Source organism: Lepidochelys kempii, chromosome 1, assembly GCF_965140285.1.
Source record: "Lepidochelys kempii isolate rLepKem1 chromosome 1, rLepKem1.hap1, whole genome shotgun sequence".
NCBI lineage: Eukaryota > Metazoa > Chordata > Testudines > Cheloniidae > Lepidochelys > Lepidochelys kempii.
The window spans coordinates 261,417,916-261,432,797 of NC_136380.1; the positions used below are offsets into that span (position 1 = coordinate 261,417,916).

The 14,882-nt window shown below is 46.2% G+C and overlaps 1 protein-coding gene across 7 annotated transcripts in view; it reads left to right on the forward strand.

Moving 5' to 3' along the window:
- Nucleotides 1-5,356: 5,356 nt before the first annotated feature.
- Nucleotides 5,357-14,882, forward strand: part of ZC3H7B (zinc finger CCCH-type containing 7B) — a 64,169-nt gene continuing 54,643 nt past the window's right edge. For 6 of the 7 annotated variants that reach the window (XM_073327179.2, XM_073327181.2, XM_073327180.2 and 3 more), the window contains exons 1-2: nucleotides 5,357-5,580; nucleotides 13,181-13,241. In XM_073327179.2, coding sequence (XP_073183280.1) covers nucleotides 13,189-13,241 — 53 coding nt within the window. In that variant the 5' untranslated portion in view covers nucleotides 5,357-5,580; nucleotides 13,181-13,188. Of the gene's footprint in view, nucleotides 5,581-13,178; nucleotides 13,242-14,882 lie in introns of those variants that run through there. The other variant, XM_073327185.2, reaches the window with a different exon arrangement.

Genomic DNA, 14,882 nt, shown 5'->3' on the forward strand with positions numbered 1-14,882 from the left:
AACTACCTGACAGGTGGTTCCAGAGAGGATGGTTCTAGACTATTCTCAGTGGTAGAAGAGGACAGGACAAGGAGTAATGGTCTCAAGTTGCAGTGGGGGAGGTTTAGGTTGGATATTAGGAAAAACTTTTTCACTAGGAGGGTGGTGAAACACTGGAGTGCGTTACCTAGGGAGGTGGTAGAATCTCCTTCCTTTGAAGTTTCTAAGGTCAGGCTTGACAAAGCCCTGGCTGGGATGATTTAATTGGGGATTGGTCTTGCTTTGAGCAGGGGGTTGGACTAGATGACCTCCTGAGGTCCCTTCCAACCCTGATATTCTATGATTCTATGATAATGTCTTCTCTCCACCCTTTTAGCAATGGGAGGAAGGGAAGATTTGCCATAAACCCTTGACAGATTCCTGGATAGCCTCATTAAGAAGGGGAGCTACCCTAGAGGATCCTGCTGAGGCTAAAATGTCAATAAGCCTGCGTGACCTTACCTGCACCTCTTCTGGTTAGATAGCCAGAGCTGCAGCCACCCTCCTCAACAAGTCTTCATGAGCTTTGAAATCATCAGGAGGGGGAGAAGTAGGTACCGCCACATCAGGCGACGAAGAAGAAGAGGCAAAGGGTTATTGAGGAGCTCCCTCCTCCAATTCCTCCACAGGTGAGTCCTCAGCATGCTGTTCCCCCTGCACGGTACCGGTCCTTGTACTGGGGGAGGGAAGACAGTGACATTGCTGCAGATGCTCCTGGTGCCTAGTCAATGTATAAGGGCAGGAAGGGAGCGTAGAGGCTTTAGAATGTGGAGGAAAGCCCCAAGGCCCCAAAAGGGCCATTGATATGGAGATGGGACCCAGTTATCTGCAGGCCTTTGGTCCTTACAGTGCTGAGGCTGTGGCCGGTACTACAGTGGTCTGGTGCCCCCTGGGGCTACTGGGCATTCAGATCAGGACACATAGGAGCCGACCTTGGGGTCTGATGTGGAGTCTGTTTCTCAGACCATAGTGGAGCTGACCCTATTGGTACTGGGGAGATTGGCTCTGAGTTTGGAGATGGCGGTTCTGGTGAGATCATCACTGGCTTCCCTCTAGGTGGAACCCTACGGAGAGGAGCATAGGTGCTAGAACTAGGGGAGCTGTCACACCCCCTGTCTTGAAGTCGTTTCTATCATATAGAGGGTTTACAGTTTGGTTCAATGGCTCTCAGCACCCCCACTATACAAATTGTTCCAGTACCCCTGGAGAGGAGCCACAACAGTAGAAGCCACCGAATGGTGCTCTGGGGCTAGAGCTGGGACCATGGGGACATGCACTTCCAATCCCATTACTGGTTGAGATTCCTGAACAGCAGGGGAAGCTGGCACTGACAGGTTAAGCAACTCTCTGGCTGCCTCTAAAGCTTCAGGTGTAGACAGCACCAGAAAGGGCTCCTTTCTGCAATACCAAAAGGTGCACACTGGTCCTTCAGGAACTGGTATCACTGGACCCTTCCTGGACTCCCAAGTCAGCAATCCCTGCTGGTTTATGGACTGTGTCTAGGAGTGCCTCTTCTTTGAGTGCACTTCTGAGACATCGCCTCTGCTTGGTGCCTTCACTGTAGACTTCAAAGCCCTGGTACTGAGTCTATGGGAGACTTAATGTTGTCTTGTCTTAGGTACTGGCAATGAGGATCTGCCTCTGGATTCAATCAGAACAGGAGGAGTACTCCTAGATGATTTGGACTTGCTCAGTACCCATTCCGAGCAGGTTCCTATGGCAGGTGAAGCACAGACACCATAAGTGGGTACTTGAGTCTGCCAGCCCCGTCCTTTTTCGATCAGGGTTTGAACCCCTTATAAATGTCACATTTGTCACTCACATATGCCTCTCCCAAACAGTTAAGGCAGCTGAAGTGTTGGTTGCTCACTGGCATAGATTTGTTACATGAACGACAGGCCTTGAAGCCAGGAAAACTATGCATTAGTCTGGTACCAAGACCAGTACCCAGCCGCTAACTGATAGTGCCGCTCTAGAAAATTACTATCCTTAACTTATTCTTATATTTAAATAGTACAAACACATTACACTAGACTGAAAAGTAACTCTGCGGGTACTAGATACACTGAAAGAGGGAAGACTTGCCGATACAAAGACTGGAGCTCCAACAAAGCAAGGAATTGAGGGGATCTGGGGCAGCATAGCCCTTTATACCTCTAGCAGTTGTATGAGGCACCAGAGGACACTGACGCTGCCCCAACAGGTACCGCTCAGGAAAAAATCTGCAAGAACTGTGCATGAGGTGTGCACATAACTACAGTGTAATGGACATGTGCAGTCACTCGATGAAGAACTCACAGTTCTGGGAACCCCAGCAAATTGTCACAATGGGTCATCGATTGAATTTTAGCCATATGAATGAGAAGTATAAAACAACCAGAAAGTCAGGATCATATAGCAAGAGAAGCATTGGTAATGTGGTCCTAAGAGGAAGCCAGGAGAGAGAGGGCTTATTTTGGACAGAATGCTGGCTGGAAAAGCAGGCTTGGAAATTGTGAGCAAGGAAACTACCTACTATTGTTTGATCTTACTGTGTTGAGGGAAACAAGATTTTGTGAACATTCTTATAGAACTGTGTCAACATTAGGGATGGGGGTAGGGAGCTGTACCACTTGAACTGTACTGTTATAGATAGAGCAGTACAACCTTTGTGTGTATAGATAATGCCTGAATAGCCTTCCCTGCTGACTGCTGGTGGTAGAATCTTGGGGTTAACCAATGGGGAAAGATGATTTGGCCAAGTTGGAGCAGTACACATTAGGGCATGTCACTGTTGAATACACCTTGCTGTTACAGGCAAGGGTTGTTAGGGGAACAAGTTAGGACACCCACAGATTGCAGTTGGGATATTTCCATCTTGAAACTGAACATTCTTGTATGAAAAATTTAGTCCTTATTGACAACCTAGTGCATGGGCAGCTGGAGGATGAGTTTAAACTAGATTAATTATTAGGCTGGAGGTCCTTTTCTTTCGTATGCGTCGCAGGTCAATATCTAGATTGTTCAACCATCTTACTGCTGCAACATCAAGGGCAGCAAGGTGTTGCAGTCCACCCTCCAATCTTCTAATTGTGCACTCCTCCGCCACATGTGTGGCCATTTGCATCGCTACCCCACGGTCACACTGTGAAGATTGGACTAAGCCAAATTTCTGCATTGTGGCAGCCGCTCTGGCTGTTCCAGTCAGCAGTCTGTGAAGCCTAGTCCAAGATCTGCACCACAGGTTGCAAACAGGTGGCTATAAGTTGGGGCTTCTGAAATTCATCAGCATGCCTGTCTCTCTATCCCAGAGTTGCTGCCACTCTGTGAGGACATAGCTGTTGGCCTTGATATGCTGTTGTTCATCCAAGATTGGCACTGGCCATAATGCATGGATGGCCACCGCAAAAGGATGTTACAAAGTTAGTTGTGCCAAGTCAGCAGGAACTTCAGGTGTAGGTGTTTTCTTCTGGAAGTGGGCAGATCTTCTTCTGTGTTGTTTATTTGTGCCTATTGGGACCATTGTCAGCCTTGTGTGCAGCAGGTTGTTTTCATCCACCATAGTCCTCTGTGCAGTTTTAAGGGTGATGGCATCTTGGCAAAGTTTTGGGGGAGCTATGTGAGCCAACTTATAAATTAGATGTTAATGTGTGGCTAAGACAGCCAATAATGATATAGGTGGCTGTGTTCATCTCTGAATCAACGAGCTGTGTAGCCAACTTCTGCCCCAAACTGCTGCACAATATTCCGCTGGAGCAAATACCAGCACCAGGAGGTACTGAGGTTCGTAAAACATTTGCTTTTGCTCCCCAGAAGGTTCCTGCTAGCTTCTGGATCAAGACAGTGCAGATCTTTAAGTGTTCTAGATAGAACAGGTATCAGTGTGGTCCAGTTTGACTCCTAAATAAGTGACAACTGATTGGAAAGGGAGTGGACAATCCACAACACAGACTGTAAGGGGTTGATTAGCCAGGTAATTGTTCAGCTAGAAGGTTGTGGCCACAGTCTCAGTCTCAATGTCAGTCTCCCAAGAGGCAGGCGGTGAGTTGGGAGTACTACTCCCAACTGGCTAAGAACTGTGCACAATCTTTTAGTGTTTAGGCCCTTAACCCTGCCTCCTTAACCCCCACCCTGTCCCTCTTGTTGTCTTACCCACCTGTTATGTCTTGTCTTTTCAGAATTGGTCCGAAGAGAAACATCTGCCACTAAACAATATTGTTGGGGGGAGGGGGGAGACAATGACAGCACATTAAGCCCCCATCCTGGAATTGGATCCAAATGGAGTTAATTGAAGATAGAGGTGCTCCACATGGATTCAGGGTTCTGCCTGCATGGAGCTTTATGTGGGATCAGGGCCTAAACTGGAAATATGTATGGATTTGAAAAAGCAGTAAAAATTATTTTACAGCTGATATTTCTAGCAACAGACAATCAGTCCCCAGCAGAAGCCAATTAGAAGTTTGAAAGTAACTGAAATTGGATATGTTGCTTGTGTCTTTTGTACTGAGATAAAGAGTTTAAGAGTGTAGTGTAAAGCAGAGGTTCTAAATCTTTTTCTTTCTGAGGCCCCCTCCAACATGCTGTAAAAACTCTGTGGTCCACCTGTGCCACAATAACTGATTTTATGCATATAAAAGCCAGGGCTGACATTAAGGGGTAGCAAGCAGGGCAATTGCCTGGGGCCCAATGCCACAGGGGCACTCACAAAGCTACATTGCTCAGGCTTCAGCTTTAGCCCCAAGTGGTGGGGCTCAGGGACCTGGGCTTCAGCCCCAGGTGAGGGGGCTTCAGCTTTCTACCCTAGGCCCCAGTGAGTCTAATGCTGGCCCTGTTTGGAGGCTCCCTTGAAACCAGCTCAAGGCCCCCAGGCCCCAGGCCGAGAACTACTACTGTAAAGAACAATCCCAAAGCAGTGTGGGATGAACTAGGTAATTGCCATCTCTAATTTTCATGGCCCTCATCCTGCAAGCCATTTAGGCACCTGCAGTTGCTTAACTTAATGCATGTGATAGTCGCATTGCACACAGATAGTGATGGTCTTTTTAGGTGGCATACTCTAACTGCTGACTTCAATGTGATGCCTTATTTGCATAAAGTTACTCAAGTGTGTATGCAAAGATTCCAGGCCTGTGTTATTGTACAGGTATTTACTAAAAAGAGCAGTAAAAGTTATTGAAATCAGTGATCAAAATAATATCAACCATAACAAACACTGTGACAATTTGGTAGCAAGACAGTTATCTTGGTAAAAATCAAATAACCGATTTCCAACGCCATGAGGGAAGGGTCTATTTAGGCGAAACCGGTTACCACTAGGACCTAGAAGAAGCTCAGGGAAGCTGCTGTTACTGCTGAGGGAGGGGGAGAGAGAGACCTGGAAATGAAAGTAAAGAGACCAGGAGGCACATGGAGGGAGCTGCAGGGGCAGCAGATCCGGAAGCAGAATGCTTCCTTCTGTAATTAAATAGCATTTACTATTATTATTACTAACAGTAATAATACTCTAATAATATCTCTAGTAATATCATACCATTTATCAAGGAAAGTTATACATAGTGTGAGTGGGGGAAAACCCAAGCGGAGGTGAGTCCTTTATTATTTTTTTGGATTTTTTTTCCTAACTCCAGACATAAAAGGGGACAGGTCTGAGAAATAGGAAGAAAAGCTAAATATTGTGTACACTAGCAAAATCCCCCCCCTAATAGTAATTAAATAGAGGAAACGTTTTGCAGTAGCAAAAAACAAGGAGAGAAAATTATTTATTTTCGAGGCCACCTCCCACCAAAAAGATGTGGGGCTTGCAGGAAATAATTGTGAAAGACCCTAATCCCCTCCTTTAAAAAAAAATGCAACTGGAGTTTAAAAGTTACTAGCGAGCTAAAAAAGCCCCTAGGGTTGATGTGAACACTGGGTATGAACTGGTTTTATGTTTGTGTGGTTTTCAGATTTCAAAGCTTTATCCTTCTCTGTGTTTCGCCTGCAGTTTTCCCTTCTGTGGGTATAAGCCCCATGAAACAGCAAATAAATGCTTGTGACATAGCTTTTCAGATGTGCATTTCTCAGGGGTTGGAAAGTTCATCAAATAAGAGAGATTATTTTTATTCTTTGATCCTTTTTATGGCTTCTGGGTGGAGGGTGCTGTTAGCCCCCCCAACCCCCCTTTTTTAAGTCGTCTCCCAAAACACTTGGAAATAGGTGTTTTGTTTTCGTGTTTTGGTTGAAATGATTTGGGAGTCGTTTTTAAAGTGGGTGGGGGAGCTGGGCGATATTGGTGATGGGAGACACCTCCCAGCAATAGGGAGAGCTGACTTCGGGGTGATGAACGTCTGGAAGACTAGTTGCCAAAGGAAGGCGGTGCTGCCTTAGCGCATGTCCCCGCCCGAGATGCTCCTGCCGCCCGTTGCTTCTGCTAAGCGAGCCCGGGGATCGGCGGCCTATGGCTGGTGGGGGAGGGGCGGAGATGACTTTATTCCTGGGAGCTCAAACCAGGCTATTTTGCTGCTAGGGCCCTCAGTGGGGCAGGGGAGTGACACCGCCCCGAGGAGCGGGGAGAAGGGCTGCAGCGCCTGCAATACAAAGAAGTGGCTGGGGAAAAAAATCCCCCTGCCCCTTTGGGTGCCTGTTGCATTGAAATGCCACCCCCTCAGGAGATGCACGGACCCACCGACTGGGGGAAACATGGCTCAGTGCAGGTGGGAGCCTGCTATAAAGTGGGGCAAGGCCTGAGCGTGGGGTGGGGATCCCCAAGGCTTGGTGCACTGGGTGGTGTGTCTAAATGGCATTATTGTGTGTGCTTTTAAATGGGGGGGGGCAGCACTCGGGTACTCTGGGCACAGGGGTGGCTATAGAAGTGCCCCATATTTATTTCAGAGAGGTTGTAACAATGACGCTGTCTTGCCAGACACCGCTAATGACCTTGGTGGCTTGCAGCATTTCTAATGGGCACGGCGCAAGGGAGAGAAGAGGAGTGGTAGGGTGAGAGAGGGTGGCTAGGTATATGGGATGGGGCATGTTAGAAGGGATGGGGGTTGGTCAGACATGGAGAGTGGGGTATGGGATGAGGTGGTCAGGTTTACAGGGTGGACATGGGGAGTTGACAGGCAAGGGCCATGGTGCAGAAGGACTGGGGAAGAGTTCAAGCACATGGAGCGGAGGACAATCAAATGTGCAGGATTGGGCAGAGCTCTTTGATGTACTGGCTTATGCAGAATGTTCTGCATTTGAGTTGAATTAGGTTGTCTGTTTTGCTGCACCAAATCAGGTACAGTTCTGCAGGTTAGCAACTCCTTATCTAAATACCCTGTGGCCCGCTCGCTGGGACATGGCCACCGGCATCCTGGGCCGCGGCCCCAGGATCCTTCTCCCGTGCCACATGTGGAGAACGTTTGCTTCGCAGACTGGTGGGGAAGCCAGGGTGATGCAGGTCCTCCGAGAAAAATTCCCTTTGGCTTTGGCCATCAAAGTAGTGGATATATCGGGAGGCTGTGGAGCGATTTATGAAATTCATATAGAATCTGAAGAATTTAAAGAAAAGAGAACTGTCCAGCACCATCAGATGGTTAATCAGGCACTAAGTGAAGAAATTAAAGCAATGCATGGACTACAGATATTCACACTTATTCCAAAGCACTGAAGATTAACCAGGCAGCATGGTTACAAACCTGTGTGGAGATGGGACACCTCTGGGCATGAGACAAATCAGGAAGTTTGTATTTTTGGATTAGTGACTTGTTTATCTTTAAATAATCAATATTTAAAGGTGTTAAAACAAGGACAGTAAGTATTTCAGAAGCTATTTAAATAGATCCTATTTCATGTTTGTTTAATTTTAATTTATAGATTGATTTCTTATCTTTTCATAAAGTACCTGATGCCAAAAATAAAAAATAAAAAAAATAAAGGTGGGAGTGAGAAGACCTGAGTTCTGATCTCACCTCTACTGATTGCCATTTATATTTCAGCGTGTTTATAGCCCATATTACTGACCAAAGCATTGTAAGCAAACCCTGGAAAGCAGTCAAGTATTAGCCTTCTCAATCCCCATTTTTCAAATAAATTCACAGAAACTTTGCACAGACAGAATTGGAAATAAAAACCAGATCTCTAATATGGCAGACTCAAGTCTTTTCCACCGAGTTATACTGTCTTTCAGACTGAATGTGCCAAATCTGTGTGCTTCGGTTACCCTGTCTAACTACTAGACCACATTTCCCTCCCAGAGCCAGGGATAGAATTTAGGTTACGTGGTTGCCAATATTTTTCTGCTGTCTAGTAAATAGTTTGTAACTCCTTGGCAAAATGTGTGTAAAGTCCCCTCTAGTGGTTAATCCACCCAGATGGTAACAGCTAACCTCTGTGACTCAAGTGGTAGAGAGGTTTGTGCAGGGGATGTGAAGGCCCAGGGTTTAAACCTTCCTGCCGATTGAGTCAGAGGAAGTATTGTGTTGTTGCATGTGGTATAGCATGGTTTTCCATTTTTATTTTAAAATAAGATGGTGCGAACACATCCTTTAAAACAGGTTTTATAATTAAAAACAATTATCTGTCAGTTATGTTCTGATATGCCACAAAATCCAAGTGCTCCACATATTGCTTGTTTTTCATGCATTTGGATTGCTGGTGTTCCACATTTGCAGGTTTGAAGTTTGCGAGGCATAGGATGGGACATGGTAGGCGGGACTGGGGAATAGTCAGGCTCACAAAGTAAGTAATGACAGAGGGAGATGAGAAAGTGGTCAGATTTGCAGAGTCGGGGGTGGCAGAAGGAGTTGGGGGCGTGGTCATATGTGGGATAGGGGAGTGGTCAGGCAGGCAGGTCACAGCAGTTATGGAGGGAGAGTGGGGGAGACGTCAGCCTCATGGGGTGGAACACAGTGGAAAGTGGTGGTGATCCTTGTTCAGTGAAAGATAGTGGAAGGAGATGATGTGTCTGAGATATATAAAGGAGTGGGTAGTATTGCAGGATGGTGGGATGCAGGAGGACAGTTCTTGTATGTGGGGTTACATAAAGCAGGGGTGGAGGCGCGTGAAAAGGTGTGGGTGGGTTCAACAGCAAAGGAAAGTGGTCAGGGTCAGCAGTAGAGGAGGTTGGTTAACCATGTGAGGTAGGAGGGGCGCTATTAGGCATGCAGAGCGTAGAAAGGCCAGTGAACGGGCTGGCTATGCCTGCAGTGCAGGGAGGTGAGAACACCTCTCAGGCACAGAGGATGGTGCAGAGGAGATAGTGGTCCTTTATGTGGGGTTATCCAGTGGGGATCAGTGGACAGGTACGAGGGTCACAGCAGGGGTAGATTAGGCTGGTGAGTCATCAAAGTGGGGAGCTCTGGAGGGAAGGCATGTGGGGTGTGGCAGGTTAGACGGGTGTGGGGGAAGCAGGGGTGGTGAAAAAGGGGAGAAATCTGAAATGAGCTCCAAGGGGAGCTGGGTGAGTCTGGGGGATCAGAGAAGAGTTATGGAGCCTTTTCCCTGCAAAGTCTGTGGCTCCAACCAGGCCTCTGATCAGTAATGACTAGGGGTACAGATTTGTCGTGAAATTTTTTTATCAAAAACCACAGAGCAGTCATGGTAAATTTAATAAAAATCACGGGTTTAAGGGGAAATGGCATGTAAAGTCATGGGTAGGAGTCATGAGGTATGAGTCATGACAGAGCGACGGCCAGGCCAAACCTGAGCAGCACTGTGACTCTGTTTCCCAGGTTGCAACCAGGAACCAGGGAACCAGACCCAGCCCTGTGGGACAGGAGCTGCTGCTGCAGAGTGAGTGTGAGGCAAGCTGGCTTTGCAGCCCCTGTGCCTGGGACCTGGCCAGGATTAGGGTTGCTGTGCAGGGACGGAGGATGCTGCTGTGTGTTGTCAATGCGCCCTCTCTCCAGGCTGAAAAGGCACAGTGTCCATCACATTGTCACCGCCATAACAATCCTATAGTCCTAGTAGTGACTGAAAGTCATTATCCGTTGACAGCTTTTTCAGTGATGTGTGAAATAAGTCAGAAGTCCTAGTCCAGATCTTGTTGTAATTTATGTCCGCACTCCATTTGGCCATCTCGTGGGGTGTCTGAGCAGGAAGGCTAAGGAAGTAATAGAATGGAAGCTGAACTCCTCTCCCCCCACCAACTCCTCCTACTGGTCCCTTGAGAATAAGGTTGATGCAAATGGCAGAGGTTAGGTTAGGTGATGTGTACAGGAAACTTTCATAGCTGCTGCTCATGCTGTATTTGGTGTGTGGATAAACAGGAGTTCAAAGTGCTGCCATAGCATTTTTTTGGCTTGTTGCCTCTAGCTTTGGAATGACCTGCCAATGTTTGATTGTTCTCACTGTGGTCCCCAGTGGGCGAAGTCTATAGGCAACTGCTTTATTTTCATATCCTTTGTTCTATCTGATATGGCCAGTAACTCCCTCTTCCTCTGCATTCTCTCCTCTCTCTGGATTTTTGTGATTCTGTGTTCTCTTGCCTTTCCAGCCTTTCCCGTTGCTGCTTCAGTGTCTCTGGTGGTGGCTTCTCCACTTCCTCTTCCTCTCTTTCTCATGTCCCCAAAGGTTCTTTGACTAGGGCTTTTTGTCTCCTTCTTTACTTCATCCTTGGGTGACCTTATTCTTCCTCATCACTTCAACTACCACCTCTATGTGGATATTTCCTAAATCTACCGCTTCCTGACATCAAATCAAACTCTTTGGCCCAAACTCAAGTCCATATCCTCCCCTCTCCAAGCCTTCCCTTCTTTATCACAGTTGATCATCCCAGCCTCACAATTTCATTGTTACATTTATCTCCTCTCTTTTTTACGCCCAGGTTGTTGATAAATCCTACTGGTTTTTCTATTACAACCTCTCTGACATCTATCCAGTCTTCTCCATACCTTCTACTAAAAACCCTCGTCTGTACGTTGATAATCTCTTGCTTCATTTATTACACTGTCCTCCTCTCTGACCTCGTTGGTTCTTTCCTCCAGTCCATCCAAAATGCTGATGCTAAAATAGTCTCTTCCACCTGTTGCTTGGACCATGCAACTCTTCTCTTTGAACATGACCTCTGGCTTCCCATCACCTGGGGCAGGTACCTGCTTCCCAGCCTCACCTTCAAGGCTCTGCCCAGCTCAGCATCTGCTTGCATTTCTTCTTACTCTCCCTCTGGCTCCTTTTGTTCTGCCCAATCCTCCTGTTTCACTGCTCCCTTTGTAGCCATCTCCAACTCTAGCTTTCATACTTTCTTCCACTTTCCCCTGGAACAGTCCCCTCATTTGCATCAGGCATATTCTCTTTCCTCATCCAGATCCCCTTTATAAAGCTGCCCTTCTTCCACAGGTCCTAGTAAAGAGAATCCCCAGAGAGACTTAAACTGTCTGCCCCACTTTACCCTCTGATCCCTGGTGTGTTACATATCTGAGCACTAGTGTCTATCCAGTCTTCCGTGGAAAGACTTCTTGAAGTAGGGGCCATGACTTTCTCTACATTTTGTATAATGCAGAGCATGGTGAGGGGGCTTCAATAAATGATAATGGTTGGATTCTGCTGCCATGTCTTGCTTAGACATCAAGGGCTTAATTCTCATTTACAACAAGGCTCCTTCAACCTGTTCTGGTTTAATGTAAAGAACACTTAAAATGGGTGGAAATGGCCTTAATGTAAATAAGAAGTAGGCCATATCTCTTTGATGTTTTGGTGTGGACTTAGAGGGGTGGCTGATTTTTCCTCCACCCCCAGGCCTTTTCGGTGGCAACCCTAGCATGGGAGCATAAATCATGCCTTGAAGAACGTGGCAGCTTGAATTCCACCTCACTTCCCTTATTCTGCCCTTACTCTGTTTATCTGCCTTTCTCCCTTCCCCCCGCACACCAGGTTGAACACCTTTCATGAACATGGCTTCTCTGTGTCAGTGTGGATCTGTGGGCTTCAACAGATCTTTCCTGGCACAGAATTCCAGGGTGCCTTCTATCTCTCTCTGCTACCCCTATGCTCTCGTTAAGATAGCAGTGCAGATGTGGGGAGTGGGCTATTCCTGGTTTTGCACCAAAGCTGCAGCAGATGAACAATGCAAACGTAACTGTTTGAATCTAACCCATTTCAGTTGAGAACAGGGCCTTCTAGGTCTCACTACTCACAAATCTAAGGTAGGGGGGATATTGGCCCGTTTGTATGGTTAACTTGTTTTCGTCCATAGAGTCATGGAAAATAGAGGTGCAAGAGAATGGATCTGGTCTCTTTCTATCCTTGGCCAATGTAGGATTGTTCTCTACAGTGGCTTCCCCTGGGCTCTGTCCATTCCATGTTAAATGATGGGGCTTTCACCACTTTCCTTAGGAGAATATTCCATAGTCTAACAGGTGTCACCATTAGGAAACATTTTCCAGTAGTCAGCCTGACATTCTCTTTGCCCAGTTTCATCCTTGTACTTTTATTTGTACCACACAAATTGGTTCCTCAGCTACCATGGTGCTTGCATCTCTCAAATTCTGTAGGCAGTTTATCTATATCCCCATGGTATCCAACCTCCCCCATCTTACACCAGGTTAAAATCTAACCCAGGTAAGTAGTGATCAAAGTTGCTTATCATCTGATGGCTGCTTGGTAGCCTGCATTAAATTAGTTAGTGGGGGGAAGGTCTCAGTTAATTTTCTAGTGAACAACCACCATCACAATTTTCACTAATTGACTTCCTTGCTGGCCAATGGCATACCGGTACATTTTTAGTCAGGCATGCACTTCTACACTTGCATGCGAAATTGTATCCTTGATGTGGCGTGACCTCGCATGTACAGTGCATGCAAGGTCATGCTGTGCAGAAGATGCCATTTTGTTCTTCAAAATGGCATCCTCCATGTGCATTTGGGGGCCTGATGGAATCATCCTGCAGGCGTGGTTGGTCCTGGGGAATGCCATGCATGTATTGCATACACAGACAATATGCTACTGTTGTTGGCAGTCTAAGCAGAGAGCTTGGACTGAATGGGCCGGTATGAATGAATTCCTTTTCACACCATTGGGTGGTCTCCTGCAAATCATGGGGGAGATGCATGGGTAGCGAGTTTGCATTGGTGCTGCCTCCCACGCTGTGGGTAAATAAAACATTTTGGTGTCTAAGGCAGTCAGTCTGGAACATTTTGCTAGTGCTATATCACTTAAATAGTGCACTGCTACTTTGACAGTAAGATCTGTAATAACTGGCTTTGTCTTTTTCTCTCTGCAGACGCTATAATGGAGAGACAGAAAAGGAAAGAGGAAATAGAGAAGGGACTTCAATTCATTCAGTAAGTGAGCGGGTTCACTGCTCTTTTCTTTTGACTTTGGACATAGTCCTTGCAACGTATGGTATAAGGAGAAATAACATTTTCTTTTCATTCTGTTCACTGGTCCAGGGCTGATGCTTGGAAAGGTCCAGAGAGCATTTGTCCTGATTCTTTCAAGTGTTGCTTGTCCTGCAAGATGTCCATATTTAAAATCAAGTCATTCCAATTCCCGTCTTGGTTTTGCCCACTACTTCCGTTCCAATGTGATCTTAATACCCAGTGCAGCAGCAGTAATAATAATATTAACACTCTGCACTTCTTCAAAGCCTTCCATCTGAGGATTTCAAAGCATTGGTCAAGCACTGATAATTTAAGCCTTTCACTGCCTCAGTGAGGTAGATAAGAGTAGTATCTCCATTTGAGATACGAGGAAACCAAGGCACAAGAGGTGCCATATGTCCCAAGAAGAATCCTGATTCCTTAACTGCCAGTCCTGACCATCCTTATGTGACTATCTGAGTTTGAGATGAATGTTTGTACAGTGTTTGGAAGCTAGGAGCCTAAGTTGCTTTTACATGGAATACAGCTTTGTATTCTTTCTCCAACAGTTACTTTAGCAAATGCTGAAAACTCGGGTCAAAATTCCAGTGTGTGTGTGTGAGAGAGAAGCAAGGTGGTAATGAGAATTATGTGTTGGTGTTCTGTTTTTTTCTTTTTTTAAAGATCCGTTTTGTAATGGAAAGCTGAGAAGGCTAGTTCTCCAATAGTATATAATATGTATTTGTACTTCTGATGGATCAATTTGTGACATATAGGACTTCAAAACTGTTGCCGGTGCCTTGGCCTTGCAGTGCTATTTTGTCCCTAGTTCTGCCAGACTGAGTATGTAGGGCTAATAGTGATTACCTACTTCACAGGGGAAGTTGTGAGGCTTAATTTGTTCACATTTCTACAGCACTTTCCAGATGTGGATCTCAAGGCACTTTAGAAATATGAAGTAGTAGTATTCCTGTATAGCATGTCCTGAACCTTGGAGCAGTGTAAGTTTCATTTAATGGCTTGATTTGAGGGGTCACTGTGGAGGAGGGGCTTTCAAATTTTAGTGGCCTGATGATGATGGGGCCACATCCACCACCCCCACACACTTTACTTATGAAGTCCATGAAAATTCTTCTGCCTGATTTTAAGGTGCAATAACTGATGAGCTCTAGAAAGAGAGTCTGGTGTATCTGGCTAGTGAGATGATTATGATGTAGTGTTCCGAGAGTAGACAGGGGTTAGAAAGGTAGGGGGAAAGTGAAAGGCTTTTTGGGGGGCTTGGCATTCTCTTCCCTGAAGAAAAGAAACACTGTGGATCTGGGCTTGGTGCATTGATCAAGGGGAAGGAACATGGCTTATCTTGTGATGGTTAAAAGACACTTTATTGAAGGTGACTGGATGATCTCAAGATTGGGTTTGGGATATGGAGTCTTTCACCCCTGGGTCACTTGTTCTAGTCTGGCCCCATCTTGAAAGTGACCAAAAGTCCTTACCGTCAGACTGCTGTTTGGTGGTCCGTATGAAATGGCGTGGTCTCAGTCCTGTTGTGGTACATGTGTTCTCACCACAGAAGCCACCCAGCACTACTGGCTCCCTGGCTGATGGTCTCTGCAGAAAAGGCAA